This window comes from Pundamilia nyererei, unplaced genomic scaffold, assembly GCF_000239375.1.
Source record: "Pundamilia nyererei isolate P.nyererei 1_Seehausen unplaced genomic scaffold, PunNye1.0 scaffold00044, whole genome shotgun sequence".
In the NCBI taxonomy this organism is placed as follows: domain Eukaryota; kingdom Metazoa; phylum Chordata; class Actinopteri; order Cichliformes; family Cichlidae; genus Pundamilia; species Pundamilia nyererei.
Genome location: NW_005187445.1, coordinates 2,475,848 through 2,494,220, shown reverse-complemented (window position 1 = coordinate 2,494,220; position 18,373 = coordinate 2,475,848). Strand labels below are relative to the sequence as shown.

General features: G+C 42.3%; 1 protein-coding gene across 2 annotated transcripts in view; it reads right to left on the bottom strand.

The window, feature by feature from the left end:
* The window catches only part of scube3 (signal peptide, CUB domain, EGF-like 3), a 74,579-nt gene that overhangs the window by 30,878 nt on the left and 25,328 nt on the right, over positions 1–18,373 (bottom strand). For both annotated transcript variants that reach the window (XM_005731745.1, XM_005731746.1), the window contains exons 4-6: positions 11,981–12,115; positions 1,870–2,019; positions 335–451 (exon numbers count right to left, since the gene is read on the bottom strand). In XM_005731745.1, coding sequence (XP_005731802.1) covers positions 335–451; positions 1,870–2,019; positions 11,981–12,115 — 402 coding nt within the window. The remainder of the gene's footprint in view (positions 1–334; positions 452–1,869; positions 2,020–11,980; positions 12,116–18,373) is intronic.

Genomic DNA, 18,373 nt, shown 5'->3' with positions numbered 1-18,373 from the left:
AGGCACAGTGTCCAGTAAAAAGGAAGAGGAGAAGCCAAGGCAGATGCAGGGGCTGAGAGGTTACTGGAGCAGCAGTAGGAGAGGGAAAAGCACAGTGGGTGGTAGCCTTTTGTCCTTGCATGTCACAGATCAAGAGAAAAGGCTCAGGGATACAGTTATTTTAACGAGGCCTGTTTCTCAACTTGCATTTTATCACATAAAACTCATTTCAAACGTTAATTAAATTTGCTGTGGGAAATTGGGTGCCAAGCTAATCATTTGTAATTTCACATTTTCTCATTCAAAAGCTATTATTTCTTCCCCTTGGTAGCTGCATTGGGGTGAGATGACTCACCTACACAAGTCTTTCCATCGCTGTGCAGGACAAACTTCATGTGGCAAGAACACTTGGGGCCCTGGTCAGTCTCCTCACAGATGTGCTGGCAACCCCCATTACCGTAGTTGCACGTCACTGGGAAAGGACACGTAGTTAACACAAATGGTACTTTGAGGATTACGCGCAGTCTAAGTTATTCATTTGAAAGTCAGTGTGGAGAGGAGAGAGGAAACAGAGGGGGAGAGATGGCATGACACGAAAACAAAATATGCACATTTAGATGGGACAATCTAACACACACTCTTTCTCTGGGCCATATGCTCTGTGACGTAAACACTGCAGGCTCAGTTTAGCCCTCTTTAGCCCTCCGATGGAGTTTCTCGAGGTGAGCTGAAAACTGAAATGATTACAGAGGCGAGAATGGCGCTTGGAGCTACCATGATTATCGTTTAACCTCAGAAATTGTACAATAAGACGCTAACAGCGCAATAAGAGCTCTGAAAACTAATGCAACCTCTAGACATCCAACAGCATCGTCTTTGTTTATTCAGTGCTATTTACACCTGGACTTAGATTAAGGTCAAAATCTGTGCAGCATAATACTAGGTAGAGCGTGTATGGATTTCCATATTCCCCACCTCAGGTTCTGAATCCATGTTAATTAAATAAACTCCTCTTGGTTAATTAATTTATATCTCCCACTTAATCTTTTTATCCTCCTGACTACACTGAAGGTTGGAGTTGGAGAGGTCACGTTTTTAAACTCACCAACACTCAACGAGCAAGCAGCTGAGCTTTAATCCTTTTCATTCATTCTACAAAATATGCAAAAGCTTTAAAGTCATTAAAACACTATACACGTAATGACATTTCATAAGTACTAAGTAAAATTTCCGGTCCAAGTTTCTGCGTTCAGGCGAGGGGAGCGTTAAGTTTGGCACTTTTAACACACCTGTGATGACAGAGTGAAAAAGAGCACGAGCGAGCCTAGGCTTCTACCGCCATCCTGTCTGCACCCTACCATCCCTGCGCCTTTTGCCCTTTTCCTGGGCTGTCACAGAAAAACTATAGAATAACACTTCTCCAATCCTTATCCAAACACAGACAAATCCCCCATCAGCCCTGGCCCCAGCTCTGACAGGATGATCTCGGTTGCACAGCAACAGGAAGTGTGCACTGTCCGTCAGAGCAGTCCCCTTCGAGTAACCTCCACATGCTTGCCCCGGTTGTGTAAATGATTGCTACTCATCTGATAAACATGTTTTTCTTTACAAGGACTATTCCGAAGATTAGTCACGGCTTGGTAATGCAACATAAATGTCAGTTGCCAACTTCAAATGTGATGGAAGGCATTTGTGGAATGAGTGCAATTATCCATAATCGGCTAGTTTCCAACCCAATCACCTTTTCATGAGGAACCTATAAACCATCCTTCTGACGTGTTTCCCTGTGTGTGTGTGTGTGTGTGTGTGTGTGTGTGTGTGTGTGAAAGTGTGTGTGTGTGTCTGTAATAGAGGGAGTAACTAAAAATGCTTGATGTGGAGACGACTTACGCTTGCAGTCCTTCATGTTACGTGTGAGCTGGAATCCCGGTCGACACTCGCAGGAGATGCCACCCTTCTGCGTTTCCCTGCAGATGTGTGCACACCCATGATTCTTGTCCATACAGGTGGGTCCCTCGTTTTTTGTGCCATCTGGTTGCACTACGAAGGAAGTTTTAGACAGAATTTTAATCGCAACTGCCCAACAGACAATTTTTCTAAAGCCAGAGATCACTGACTGAACTAAGAATTTGACTCTTAATTAGAAAACACAGAAGAGGGGTGGAAAAGCCTTGCTCAGATGCCTTGCACACATTCTACCCTTCAGTGCCTCATGTGCCTACTGGTGGTTACTGATATGCCCAGTTACCCCTTTACAAAGACTCAGGCCCTTGTTGGAACATGCAGGCTATAAAAAGGAGGCTGCCTGCAGAAAGGATAAAACTCCCAGCAGGAGCTGATCCCGCAGACCTGTAATTTTAATTGAGGTAATCCCCCATAAAGAAAAGAACACAATGAAAAACCCTTCTTGGTTAAATTCTCCCTGTTGAGACTGAGATCAAAAGGGATTGCGCTAAAGGAGGGGTGTCAGTGCACATTTTCATGAGTCATCAAGGTTGAAGCACTTCAGTAAGAGCACGACAAAACCACTCATACAACACAAAATAAAAGACACTGAAAAAAGTGCCTTTCATCATTTAAAGCTTTACTTAACATGACACACAATGATGCGTCATTTCAGTGTGATGTATAAATGGTTGATGAACGGGAACAACAGACACCCAGCATACATTTCCATCCCTCATGTCATAAATTATAACACAAATGGTGCAGTGCTCTCTGCATAAAGCTGACATCTTTGCAGAATACGACTGATATTCGACTTATCCGTTGTGAAACCTTTCCTCCACTACAGATGCAGTGACAAACCTCAGCTCTCAGGCTCATTAAAAACCAAACAGATCTCCATCCTTTCCTTTCCTTTCCCTTTCCTTTCCTTTCCTGGCGTACAGGGAGGCAGTGAGCAAAAGACATCTCCATTAATGTCTCATTAAATCTGCTGTCACGCTGAAGGGTGTTTGGAGGTCTAACTTTTTTAATTAGCCAACTTTTTGCTATATATTGATGCATTTGCATATGTGCATGTAAGTGTCAACAGCTAGTAAAGAACATATAACCTTGTGCACTCTTCCTGAACACTGGAAATGTAGAGGCTCAGTTGTCTTGCCAGCTATATGCTGTCATATAGTAAACTCCTTGTTCCTGCCTCAGGGGTTATAAAGAGAAGGCAATCTCAGTTTGACAGAACAAGTTTTTGCATTATTCTGTCCCTAACTACCCATTTGTCTGCCACAATAACCTCCCCTGATTATGCCCTTTTGTTTTCCAGATGTTTTGCCAAAAAGAAGTACCCTCTTATTTTATACATTTCCACTCATGGCTGTTGTCAGGAATCCATTCCGAGTCTCTCTTTGCTTCAAGGAGCTGACAACGTGAATGTGATAGACAATTCTGACCCCCTTGTTAAATACTGTCCATCACTTTAAGTCTGTCAACAAGTGTCACAAGGTCATGCAATCCTCTCAGACTTTCCTGTCTGAGCTGTTGATGTTCTGGCAGACAGGGTGAACTATCAGACACCAACTGCAACAACAGCTTTCCCGGGAGCACAAAGACTCGGCGCTGAACAAACACTGAGCCAAAAGGAAAAAGGGCACGGCTGAGCGAAGTGAACATGAATGAGCATCAATAGAGCAGCTGCTTTAAAGCACTGCAAATTTCCCCGTGAGTCATGTGGATATTTAAGTAGGATATGGAATTCAATGGTCCCCTTTCTTGACTGCGTCTATCTGAGGCCAGAGCAAGAAACATACCGCTCTGAACTTAACAAAGGATTGAATTTCCAGCTACTCCCAAATGGACCAAAGATTATTTACTAAGGTTGTATTATGAATCCCAAACCTCACTTCACTCTCCCTTCATTTTTATGCAGCCCCTCTACCCCAATGCTACAGACCCATCCATCAATAACATGTCAGGTTGGGGCCAGAACCTAGGCCTTCGACTCTCTGAGGACCAATAAAAGGCAAAGTGTTGACACAATGGCCCTTTTCTCCAGGCTAGTCTCACCTATCATCCACCATGTGCACTTTCTTCTAACTTGCTGCCAAAAGCCTCCAGTTTTTATCATTACTAAATGATGGGAAGCAGAAAGAAAAACATGCTTTTATATGGAGTTGGACAGGAAAGCAAAGAAGAGAAATAATACGACTTAAAAAAAGAAACACACATGCCATCATCCACTAACACAATGTGCTGAGCCATAAAACATTACTCTGTATGTAGAAAGTAATAAAAACTATCACAGGACACTTTATAGGCAGAAAACTGGACAGGAAATAGAGTCTAAAGTCTTGGAACAGAGCAGGAGACACTCAAGATGTGATGGGTTTTCACCCAAGCTCAAACAGGATAGGCATTTTCAAAAAGGAAATATTTCAGGATAGGTATTTTCTTCCCTTTGTGCAAGAAAAGAAAAACACAGAAATTAAAGAAAATGAAATAACCCTAGTTTTTTCTATTACAACAATTTGTGACCTCAATACCAAACGTTTAGTTCAGCGGTCCCCAACCTTTTTTGCGCCACGGACCGGTTTATGCCCGACAATATTTTCATGGATCGGCCTTTAAGGTGTCGCGGATAAATACAACAAAATAAAACTAGTACCGGTACCGAAAAAAAGAAAATTTATTCATAACACACGTGAAAAGACCCAGGAAAACCGATTAAACGATAAAAACGATAACTAAATAACACTGAAAACCGATAAAAACCCTGAAAACTATACATTTCACACCTGAGCATCAACTCTCACGGCCCGGTACCGGTTCGAGGCCTGGGGGTTGGGGACCACTGGTTTAGTTCATTACTAGAAATAACGCATTAAGAGCAACAGCAGATGTTGAAGGGATAGCGAGGGACTTAGAGGAAATATACTCTCTATAAAAAGTAGGCATATCCAACATCTAATTATTAATTAATTTCTTTGGACGGTGGGAGGAAGCCGGAGTACCAGGAGGGAACCTACGCAAACACGGGGAAAACATGCAAACTCCACACAGAAAGACCCCGGCCTGATGGTGGAATTGAACTCAGGACCTTCTTGCTGTGCAGCAACAGTGCTAACAACCGTGCCACCGTTGCCACAAGGTTGCTTGTGTACAAAGAGAGCCTTTTTTTCCCCTAGTCAAGCCCTGTGACATCCCCTTTTTTCTGAACATGTTCTATGATTAGCAGAATATTATAATAATAATAATAATAATAATAATGGTATTATGTCGGATCATATTCAGGGGTGGGATAGCTCTAAAACAATCACTGAATGCACATTTGTAAATATAGCTTTAGAAGATATATATGGTATTATAATCTACCTGGAGTAGTCAGTTGTTCATGTCTGGTGAAAGCTGCCATGCTTAAAAATTGTTTAACTGGAATTCGATCAAAATTCTGAGGTTTATTTTATTCATATGAGTGAGCTACAATCAAAGTTAAGAAAATACATAAATATATATATAAATTAAGGCTCTAACCATGGCCATAAAAAAAATTATATATTGACTATAGCACAGTTTTATAGAACCATTACAGCTCTAATCCCAGTCCTAATCTCATCACTCATTCCAAGAAGCCAATAAAGAAAAAGTAAAAAAAATGTTTTTACATTCATCAGGTCCCATCGTGCCCAAATATCAAAGAGAAATTAAAAATGAATCCCATGGAAGAGTTCAGGTCTTAGGAGGTTAATTGCCAGTATTCTTACACTAAAGTAAATGAACAGAAACCGCATGATCCTCCAGGATAAAGTCTCACTCGTTTTGTGTGTTTGTCAATAAGAGGAACTTCAGCTTAATATGTGAGATCAGCCACAGTGCCTGCAGGACACAGCTTTAGGTGCAGGTCACATCCAAAAGATACCTTTCTGAAAACCATCAGTTCAGGACAATGAGTAGTGAAGGTACCTAAGGATTTACTGATGATAGAAACTCCACTGGACAGGTCAGTCTAAATGGATAGCTGTGTGGAGAGACTGACTGGCACTCAAATCATTTTCTAAGCCTGGGGCTTGCTGGCTTAGACAGTGCAGTTAACTCCACATCTTGCGAGCTACAAATGAACAAGCTATTTCTGCTGCCCTCTTATAACCCAGACTGGCTCTTTAATAAATTGCAAAACTTGACTTATGTACCATTTTTTAAAAACATCTCTATCTTGCCAGAAACAATTTTACTGGACTGTATGTTACACAACGGAGCTAGGGACTCTGTAGGAGCCTGCAGCTCCTTTGAGATAAAACCAGCCTATGATGAAAATAACCATAAACTATTGACAGCAGGATATGAGTTTTAACACAACATGAGAAACTAAGCCAAAAAAAGAAGAAGAAAAAAATAACACTTAACAAATCCAACTAAAGTGCCAACTTCTATGAACTTCAAACAAAAGATTGAAGGAGGCCGCAAGTTCTTCGCCACAGCGCTGCAAACCCTCTTAAACCTGAGAACCATGTAGTGGGGAGACTGAAACAATGGAGATGAAGTAGTGGAAAGCATGCCAAGGGTTTATGGTCTGCTCTTAGTGCCCCAGGGCAGTGAAAATAGGGCTCGTGGTCCGTGCTGAGCTGCTGTCATACATATCAGAGGGGAGTCGGTCCCCCTCTTTTGGGGAGAACGTTAAGCAACAAGCTAGCGTTGGGTGGATACAAACTGAAAAGAAGGGGCCTAGCGATGGAGCCACCACACTATTAAAGCAACATTCCTTCCTCTTAGATAATGGGCCCTTAAAAGTTTTAATAGGAGGATAAAAATGTCAGCGCATGGAAAGGAGAATGGGAAAAGAGTCGGACTGGGTTGGGCTGAGCCGCAACGCAGATGGTCAGACAGAGCAACAGGCCAGTGAGCCGGTCAAGGAAGTATCTCTTCCCCACTGACTCTAAGAGCAGCGAGTCCATCCAAGTGCTACTGTTTGGGTTTTCTGATTTTCTGCAGCTCTCAGAGGCCTTGTTGAGGCTTCTTATTTCACTCCCTTTTTTCCAGAGAGGAGCCACTAAAGTCATAAACAAGCAGAAAATGGAAAAAGATAGCAGACATCTGGACTGATATACCTCACTGCTTGAGCGCTTGTTGTACATCTTAATATATTGTGTTTCTAGAGTAAAACAAAGCGTGGAGAGCTACCATGATGAAAAAAAATAAGAGGAGAAACATAACCTAAAACAGTTACATTTATAGACTTTAGAAGACTAAAATAGACAAGAATGTGCTAGATATGATTAAAGCTCTTGAGAATCTCGATTTCTACTGTAGAAAAAACATATTGAGGAAACCGCGTGTGCGTGCGAGCCTGTAAGCGTACGTCTATTAAGGTATGTGGATGCATTGACACACAGGTGTATTTGCATAATGTATGCATGTGGCACACACATTTGAGAGTGTCGGCCCATCTGTGTCACACACAGTTGTGCAGCACCTGCTGTGGAAGTGCCACTCTCCCCTTCACTCCTCCCCCATTCTATCAAGGTCACCTCACTGTGCAGTCCCAAAGGAGCCAGGCGCCCTCCCAGCAGAACAGACAACACAGCAGAGCACATCCAGGCTGCAGGTTTTCTTCGATACGGAGATACAAAAGGCATGAGATACAGTATGTTATTACAAAGCCCAATTCTCTCCAAAATCAAACCAAGAGGCAACTGCAGAAGGCATCTGTCTCTGCAGAGCCTAGTCTGGCCCTCTGGTTAAGCCCATGATAGCCAAATGTTAGTGGAAAAACCCCACTGGCACTCTGGCAGTCCGCACCAGCGAGCTGGGCTGGCCAGCTTAGAGATGGCCTTCAACAAACCCACGAGGAAAAAGGATGCCCGTCTCAAATGAGGTTCAGAGAATTCGGTGGCAAGGCAGCCAACATTTGCTGAAGCTCAAGCCACTGATGTATATTTGTTAAAGGGTGGGGATGGAAGGGAGGAAGGGCATGGGTCCTGTGAAAGTCTGGACAAATAGCTAAGATGTGGGAAGATAATATAGGAAAGAGGCAGAGGAAGAGAAAGGAACGAACAGGGAAGGAACAGAAAGAAAGACACACACACACAAAAGTGTCCGTATGTCTTCATCTGTGCAGCTCGAAGTCTCTGCTCTACTTCCCTAGAATAGGAAAAGAGCCTGGTTATACGGTTGGGCTGCAGAGCAATGAAGCAGCGACTTTTGCACTTGTAAAAACAGTTCTGCGGCCAATGCACAGACAGGCGGGCAGACCCACTGAGATCCACGAGAGCAATGATGAAAGAACCGTGTCGGCTTCTGCACAATGGGACAACCACTGTTACATAAACATATATTAAAAGCATACAAACTTTCCTTTTACAAAAACAAATGGATGCATAAAGAATTTCTCTTTGCAATCTTAAATAAGAAGCATCGCATCACAGGAACAATGGAAACTGGCCCTTTATCAGCGCATTACTTCATGAAATTAAAATGTGAAACAGCCTGATAAATGGATATTACAGTCCAGGAACTTGGGTTATTTTATCCATTTATGTAAACACAAAAGCAATAAAACAGGGTTCAAGGACTCTGTGCCTCGTTTCAAACTGGAGGAACACTAACTGAGAATATAATATAAATATTACGAACGTGAGCTAATTTATCAGAAAACTCCTTATTGTGTTGCAGTTTTAGCCTGCACATAAGTGCTTCTAAAGTCAACATGCCACAATCTGCATCTAAATGTTAAAAAAGGACATGCCAGGATGTGCCTCTATCGGAATAAAACTGGAAATTATTAACCTGCCTTCCTGTGCATGCAAGTCTGTATGTGTGTGTGACGATTATTGTGTAACTATTTGAATCTGAGAAAGAAAACGTGAGAGAGAGAGATTAGCTGCGCAAAGGGAAAAAGCCAAACCGGGAAGCTAATGGAAGCTGTAAACATAGGAAGAGGTTTCCACTGGCAAAGTAAACATTTCATGGACAGAAAAGCTCTACTGTAGACAAAAAAAACATCACCAATCAGGTGACTGTGAGATACATTTTTAGAAAAAATTGCTCAGTTATTCTTTCTAATAGGATATAGGAAAATGCCGATTTGATAATCATGTTGGAACATGAAATGGAATGTGTAAACGTGGCCCATATTTCTTTTCTTTTTTTTTTAAATGATCGCTTTTCCATTACAAGATAATTTTTGGATGATACATTTTCTTCTTGAGTGCAAACTCTGCTTGGAGGTAATGCATGTTCATCTGTTTCTGATTTAACACTTTGAAGACTTAAGTGCAACAGTCTATTACAGTCTCCTTCAGCAGTGAAAGGTGACAGTAAAGCCTCGGGGCTCATGTAATCACATTTTTCGGCGCAATGAGCTTTAGACACTCTGGAACCTAATCATCAGACTACTGAGAACTTTCAAACTCCATGTTGCCGCTCTGCAGCTTTCATGGCATAGTCAACCACATTTATGTCATCACACTGATTGGCAGTGACAAGACGTTGGATTCAGAAGGCTCATTTTCTCTTTCAAAGTTACATCACCCTGCTAACTTGTGTCGGTTCAACTTGCTTCTTGAGCTGCACCGTTTCTAAATCATTTCCTACCAGTGGATGAGTCAACTTTCACATCCCGTGTATCCTGTTTTTTGTATTCAGAACTAAAGATAAATATACTGAATACTCAAAGCACTATACATGACTTGCATAACCAACCATCAGTGTGCACTTAAGGTAATTGCCATACCGGATATTCAGAAATGTATGAGGCTGAAATTATGGATGTGTGGGTTGACTGAGACTGAGATTCCTGAATTCCAATGTGCTGGATCCCATCTCCCGCACATACGTCCCTGTCATCCTCCTATATAAAAGAGATAATAAATCAAACGCAGAGCAGTGGAGCCCTCTTGACCTAAATGGCATTCCTATCAACCACTAAGCACCTTGGCTGGCCTTTGAAAAGCTTTATTTCTTGACTGGAAGAAATGTTTGGGGAGAATAAATGAACTGTTACAGCTAGACGATGGAGCCTTCACTTGGTCATAGTTATTCCTGCTGAGGGGGCAGGGGCAGGTCTAATAAGAGACAGGCCAGCAGCAGCCTTGTCATTAGCTGAGAGGCTGGCAGACCCCTGCTGCCTAATTGGCACAGGCTCACTGCTAACAAGGGCTCGCTACCAGCAGGGGAAACAGACCGGTAGCAAAAGGCACTGCAGTGTCCAGGTCTGTGCTGTCCTTGGAAAAACTGGTAGAAGTTACCCAGGGAACACCTGACCCATTAATGGAAGAAATGGAAAGCTGATGTCTTTTTAATGAGAACAATAAAGCTCATGAGCAAACTGCACCCCAGGCTTTGCTCTTTAAGAGAAGGGCTGGCTGAATGGATGGAGGGTTGCATTTAAACTGGCTTGGCTGGGTGATTAAATCAGCTTTCATTTTCTCAATCATTTTTTTCCCCCCTGAGCAACGTGTGTAATTTTTCTGTAAACGAGCACGGTGAAATTTGCTGAAATTCTGTGGGGTTCTTGTTCTGTAACAAGGCAAAGTCACTTCCTCACCAATTGCATTTTCATACAGACACATACTGTTGTAATAAGAGCAGTAATAATAAGCAGATGAGTAGCTGCTCTGTCTCTTTGTCTTCCAAAAGTAATGAAACAATGACTAGGCGTCTATCTGATCACTATCGGAAGTTTGTAGATTTATGGCAGCTTTAACCTCTAGATCCAAACGGGTCTCATCTGTAAGCAATAAAGACTATATTAATATTAACAGGGGAGATCGACAGAAACGAGGTGCATTTACAAAAGAAAGAAAGAATAAGCACAAAAGAAAAGAGAGCTGGGCAAGAACGGACTTGCTCACACGTCTGTTTCTGCATCTATATAGTAGTGGGCCTTTGAAACACATGATCCGGCTTTTCACCTCACTCAAAAAACACTACGTTTATGAAATGTAAACACTGACAGTTCACTAGGCCAGACTAAGCTCATAAACCAGACTTCCAAGATCCTCATTTCACCATCCGGGGAAATTAGGAGCAGCACAATCTAATGACTCCCAGCAAAGGCAGGCGTCTCACAAGAGACAGAACAGGGACGAGGAGGTCATCGACCCCTGCTGGACGTGTTGTCTGCACCTTCTGGATAAAAGGTGCTGTTGCAAACAATAGGAAACGAGAGAAAAGATCCAACACAGACCCAGCCCAGTTTGGCAGAACTAAGGAATCTCTCAGACAGCTGGATAAATACCGCTGGAATACAGGTATGCGTTTTGTGTAACTACATGCAGCCGAATTGTGCGTCACCCTTTACAGGGGCAGGGTGCTCAACACAGATTATATTCAAGTTGAGTTACTTCTCTACTTTGGTAGCAGACCCAAGCCGACAGTATCCAAACCAGCTGTTGGGCTGACAGCTAAATCAATGTGTGAGCACTCCCTGTGTTAATCTATCCAAAGATAAAGTCTGGAGGTCAAAAAAACACTCACTGCTGTGAGTTTTACTATAACTGCACGAAGTCTGTTAGCATTTGGATTACTTTGTTTGATACAGAGCTATGGTGTTATAAATGTATGTATGTCCGTAGTGCCCCTGAGTTTGGTAACTAAGCCTCAGAGCTGGTTGGCTCATCTTCTTCTGTCATGTCTCCATCCCACAGGAATGAACACTCTATAAACAAGAGGTGTGTCAGCCCCAGGCTATACCTTTAATTGTTTTCTGTGCTCACAGTCCCCCCGTAAGCCACTCATGCCACAGATACCTTAAAAAGCTGCGAAGCACTAGATTGGCTCAATTTGAAAGGGTGTGTAAAAAGCAAAAAGTGATTTATCCCTTCTTCTTCTTCCCCCTTCAGACTTTGACTTACCCTTTTTCACTGAGACCTGTCAGGACTGATTCCTTTCTCATGATTAAAAATGCCTCAAATTCACCATCATCGCGTGTCACAAAGAGGCTTAACAACATCCAAAAATAACTTTCAATTTGCATTTAACATGAGGTGTCACCACATATGGTAATATACAACGTTTCACTATTGAACAACATGTTTGTGCATGCGCGCGTGCGCGTGTGTGTAACCTTTTGGCCTTTGGATACAGGTATGCTGGTTGTCACTCAGGAGAAAGCCCTCTCTGCAGCGGCACTCATAGCTGCCCATCATGTTGACGCATATCTGCTGACATCCGCCGTTGCCTTCAGAGCACTCATCCACATCTGCCCGGAGACACAAAGCAAAATTAACAAGAGTGCTTTGAGACAGACCAAAAATTACAATGATTAACAACTGTCTCAAGTCATCTGGGAAAATCATTACCCATTTAATAAACAAACTCGAACATGGATGATATGTATGTGAACAACTATTATCTATTTAAGAGTGCAAATGAAAGGTTTCTAAACAAATATTACAGAAATTTCAGATTTTAACTGTATTTTTTTACTGATGAAGAGTCTACAGCCATGCGCCTCATCTGTCCCACATTTTCATTTATCTCCAGGGGTTGAAGTAATACTGTCACCCTGTAACTAGCTCTGGCTTATCATAATAGTCATTCAGTGGAAAACGGTTCACAAATATAGCTTTAGTAATTATCCAACTAGTGTCTCTTGCCATTCTTGAAGCTCTCTTTCTGTGGCTGTAACTGAACCACAGAAATGCTTTTAGTAAATTGTCAAAAGTAACAATGTAAGAATGGTGATAGTTAGCATTTTATATCTACCATGTTCCCTGCCTTTGTTTACTGTGTTAGAATAAAAGTTTGTAGGTACGTGGTAATCAAAGTATTAGACAAATCTCAATTTTCACCAGATGATAAGGGCGAGGAGGACAAAAACACAAGCACAACATTTAATTCGCCTCAAAAATCATATGTAGAGAAAGAAAAAAGTTAAGCAATACATTGAGATATACTGGGATTGTGAAGATTGTACCAGTTTTAATGATCTCTACAGATGCAGCACTAGCAGGGCTTAAACAATATATCATATTTTATCTAAGAATTAATTTAAAAATATATAATTTTTAATTAAAACATCTTCATCCTCTCAAAAAACCTGAGGTTATCATTTAAGTGCAAATGTCATACAAGAGTTTGTCTTAAGCTGAGGAGTTTGAATCTGTCATAATGGTTATCTGACATTGGAACCACAGCAGACTTGCACTAAAAACCTCCAACTGTGCGGCACTAAGCCGTAAAAATGCACATGCAGCACAATCCCTTGGCAACAGGGAAACCTGATCCACCTGGGCCAGAGTACCTGCTGATGACGAGTGTCTGTCAGCCCCGTGACGGGAGGAATGCAGAGAAAGGGAGGAATGAGGTGGGGGGAGGATGGTGAGGAAAAGAAGAGATGGAAAGAGTAGAGAGTAGGGGTTTTTTTGCATTGGGGGAGGTGAGGAGGAGCTGCACCACAAGGGTATATGAAAGCAAAGCATTTACAAAAGGTGTCAGTTTCCCTTTCTTTTCACAAAAAGAAAGGGAAACTGACCACAAGCAGGAGTTACTGACTTTATTTTCATTGGTAATAAATTGTACTCTTCCAGCTGTTCTTTCTGAATATACAACTCCCATCCAGGCTCATTGTTCTTCTTGACAAAAGAAACAAATGAAAAGTGACACAAATGAAATGACGGTGCTTGTGTGTCATGTTTTGCTGCTTATTTTTGCCTGGAGTGCAGCAGAGCTTTGCTCCTGTCGCCCTCTGTGTGTCTGAGGTGTAGTTGTAGAGATGACACTCCATATTCTTCCTTTCCCTCAGATATGGGGTCCTGGTCCCTTTTTACTGACCACGCTGGAACCTTATCCAGTCCTCTGCTCAATCCATTAAAAATCTGCTGTATATACAAGCCTTTTTTTTAATAAACCGTCATGCGAAACTAATTTACTGTCTATTTGTCCAGTCTGAGAAGGCCTCTGGATTAAGTTTCCTTTCTGGGGAATTCTCAGTACGGGAAGAGCTAGAAATTAAACGTACTTTTCTTTTTTCTTCTATTTCCACTCACAGACTTGGATTCACTGGTGTACAAAAACACAAAGTGGCACCTGACTAGATGGAAACTTCTGGGGTTTATAAGTAGGTCAGTGGCAGGTAGCACTTATAAACCTTGTCAGCTTGCCAAGTGTGCTGTCCTGTCCTCACATTCCATGAGCAAAAATGTCTCTTTCCGCTAAAACAAAAAAACAAAACAAAAAAAAAACCCAAATGTGTCACATCAGTTAAGACTGATGGTAAAAACATTACTCTGCAACCAGGTGAAGCATCGTTATCTGAAAAACAAACTTTACAAGAAAGTTCACATTTAGGCTTAAACTCAAGAGTAAAAGACGGAGAATTTATGAAAAGCTTGGCGAGGCTTTCATTCAACTGTGTGGCTGCTTGGTGTTGACCTCATGGTCTCATCTCTTCATCATGAAAGTGGCAGCGACAGAGGGAAGACCTTTGAGCTGACGAAAGCAGCCGGCAACCTACAGCTGCGCCTTTGCAGATAAACTGTTAGCACGTAGCAAAAAAAGAACTTTCACAACTCACAGAGAAATTTGTCCAAACATATGCAAAAGTCTCTTTTTCTGTTTCTTTCCCTTTCCTCTCTTCCTTCAACACACACACACCTACCAAAAATTCGGAAATATAAAGGCTACATAAACACAACAGTCCTGGATGCATGAGCAAAATGCCCATGAGATATGCAACCAGTCTCCGAGGACCTGTGGGAATTCTCCTTCCATACCATCAGCGCATCAATGAAGGTTTAATTTCCTGATTCCTTCATCCTTCCAAATGAGGGGTCGTCTGTAGGTAGATCTCTCCTGTTTAAATAGCTCCCATAATTGCCTGTGTTGTGTGCTGGGCAAGGCTGGCGTCCAAAGCAAATATTTCCAAGCGGAAAGGGGTTCTGGCATGGCCAGGCGAAGTGCTCATGTTATTTGGACTTAAAACATTTTTTAAAAATTCTCTAGAGAGGGCAGGAAAAAAAAAAAGTCTTAATCAAGTTAAAAGGGCTGCCTTCCTTCTGAAAAATGAGACATGTCTCCGCTCCATCCCTCCTTCACTTTAGGAGACGAAGGAGAAAGGAGGGCTCAAACTGAGAGAGATTAAGAGATTGGTTGTGTTTGCGGAGGCCATGTCCGTTGGTTTCTCAGATAGCTCTGCCTGTATATATAACATTTGGCCTTGCACAGAGCTTTAAAGTCGTGTAAACATGTTGGCTGCTTTACAGAAACCCCTGAACCCCCTTTTTTGAAGAAATACGCTTTTCCTTCTCCGTTTTCTAAAGGTTCAGTGTCTTTTGGAACATTATTGCTGACAAAGACTTTTTTTTTTTTTATTCCAGCGAGGAGTGTGGAAAAAAAAAATGCTATCTGTGAGGCTGTCCATGTATCCATCCTAGTCCTTGGCCTCTATCTGAATCAAACAGAGCTGGCTCTGTAGTCTAGGAAGACCAGAGACAAGGAGATGAATGGAGAGACAGACTCTTTGCACAATTCATTCACAGGAGTCGAGTTGGCTTGCGCTCTTTTAAAAAGGCAGCAAAACAGGGCCATGTGCAGCGATGGGCAGCAACAGCTGGTGGGCTACAGGAGCAGACTTTGCTGCTCTCATAGATGAGCAGAAATCAGCTTGGCTTGACTGAGCATCAGTGGGGAAGGAGTGGCACATCCACAGCCAGCTTCAATTAAAACAAGATCCCTTCTCATTTCAAACAGGATTACAGGATTTCCTATTTTTCTATGTTGCTTCTGGACTTCAGTGGCACAGCGCATTCATAAACCCACTTGACTTAGCAGTGACCATGACGCCAGTATTGAACATAGTCTGAGAGGACAAACTGAAGGCGCAGATGCTGAAGCTGCACACATTCAGCAGTACTCCAGCACCTGTCAGCTGAGTTTTTCTAAATTGATATAATGCAGGAAGTCCTGATCTTTCATCTGCAGAGCACACAATCTCTTAAATCACCAGAAATGTGTTTGACCATGACAGGGTGGAAGCCTTAAACGCTTATAGCGCTGAGCAATTTATTAGTTCCAGCTCTTCCTGTCCTCCCGACGCACTGTTTCAATACAGCTAACTGATTCACATCTGCTAAGCAAACATGAATTAATTCCGTTAACTATAGCATTTCATTCTTAAATCAGCAGCAAGGTTTGATTTTTTTATGCCATTACATAAACAACGCTAATAAAGCAATGATTAAATTCAGAAACGTTTTGACTTCACCCGTCTCCCAGGTAACCATTGTTGCAAACAAAGCACAGACTTAGATTTCAGATCCAATCACCCGCCGAGCTATTTCCTAAATGAAAATCTATGAGCTAAGCTCATGCTTAACAGTGTTCGTCTGCTCCTCCAAAACAAGTCTGGAAGCATTTTAAAAAGAAAACCTCAGGATAAATGTTTGGATGGACACTGCTATGTCAAGGAGACAAGAGGCCCTGCCATGATGGCTCCCAGTCTGCTGCATGCTTACATCCCTAAGACCAATCACAGGCTTGAGTTTCCCCCCAGAGCCCTGCCAGTGGGCTCAGCTGGAATTGTTCATTTCATGGTGGATGGGACTGAACAATCCTGAGAATGGAGAGAGAGAGAGAGAGAGTGGGCGATAGCTAATTCACCAATCTCACATCTATCCTTTAGCTCATCACTCCAGCTCCTCTGAGCTATGGAGAGACTCTCTCGTCCCAGCCCTTATCTGTCTGTTTCACAACAAAAGCAAAGTGACTTCTCGCTGGGGAGAAAGCTGGATATTTGCATCTGCAGCAAGAAGTCAAGAAGGGTTAGTGCTAAGCACAAGAAGTATCCGTATGGTCCTGAACGCCCCCTGGGTTTCATGACTGAGGGGTTAAACGGATAATCATTGCCCTGACTCATTTCTACACATTCAGGAGTTAAAAGTGGTAGTAAACCCAAGCTAGTGTCGAGTATTTTATGTCAGTGTCAGGGGTTTGGAGGTTATCCTCACTGCACTGGAAGAGTGGCCAATGCACTTAAGGAAAGCATTTAGTAGGCTGCAATGCAAATCTGCGTGAAGGTCTTTGATGACCACCTTTTTCCATCAGAACCTGGTCAATAATACATCAGTCTGAAACCTCCCGTTTCATTAGCTTTCCTTGCAGCATGATCCCAAAGGATTACACAGATGGGGATGTGGTTCAGCCAGGAGACGACTCAGACACTTTTGTTTGATGGAAACGCTTCCTGTCATCTATGAAAGCAGGAGAAAACAACGTCGCTACACAATTACAGCCTTTAGCAAAACACTAAACAGTGTTAAATGACACGACCTTTCCTCAGTTGCTACTTCAAAAGGGTCCTTCAAAAGCTCTTTTCAAGGCTGTAATGACATTGCTTTTGTGTTACAGTTCAAGCTACGTCTTTGGGGAAGGTTAAAGTAAAAGGGAATTCATTTCCCTACAGATTGCCCGAGGAATTGAGCTCTGCCAAATCAATACAAATCAAATCAGTGTTGGTCAATAAAAATCAAAGGAACATAGCATGCTAAGCTGTGTGTGGGGAGTATGTGGAGCTGGACAAAAAAAAAAAATCAATTCTACAGAAAGAAGGATGGACATGTTCTGGACTGACGGAACAGGATGATGAGTAAAAGCAAATAACACGATGACAAACACTTATCCTTTGCAGTTTGATGGTGCTCTGTCAAACATTTGTAATGTCTATTTCAAGCCTGCCTTTGTTTCTCCCAGTGAGTCACACTCGGGATGCATGTGACTGTGGCATGCCTACTCTTGGGAGCAATAGAAATATCATTATTTGGGTGTATTAGCTCCGGAGAGAAGTGAAACGTTATCATTTGTGGTTTTAAGGAAGGGGTATTTATGCTGATACACATGGCATTATTCTTCTCGAGAGAGTTTAATGAACTAGCAAAGATAAGAGTGCATTTTGGTTTCTGTAGGACCTTAACCAAAACACATAAGTCATAAATGTGGGGACGCTGGTGCTACAGTGGGGAACTAATAGCGGTCCTCCATCTGGTTTTCATTGTAAAGAGGATGTGTGTTTTGGATTAAATTGACACCGATTCCTCTGTTTTTCCTCAGACTCAAGAAATCCTTTACAGCCTTGCCATGAAAGAGGTGCAGTGATTAAAAAGCACCCCTCCCTCACCTCTGCGAGATAATAGCCGTGACAGTTATAAAAGATGTAATCGAGTTCTTATATGCTTCACTTACTCTCCCTGTGATTTTTGAGAAGGTACAATAGCTCCCTCTGAGGTAAATTATACAAGAGTGGCATCTCACTCAGGACAGACAGGAGCAGTACGCTGTGATATCGCATCGCTTCCACCTTGCTGACTTTCTGACATCTTTGTGGGGTTAGGGCAGACGAGGGAGACCTCAGAAACCAGAGCGTCCCCAGTGAGGCACACAAGGCAGTGTTCTGCTTCATGCTCCGCTGCCTTCTGCCACCGCCCAATGTCATTATGCTGCCAACACATCCAATTACAAGGAG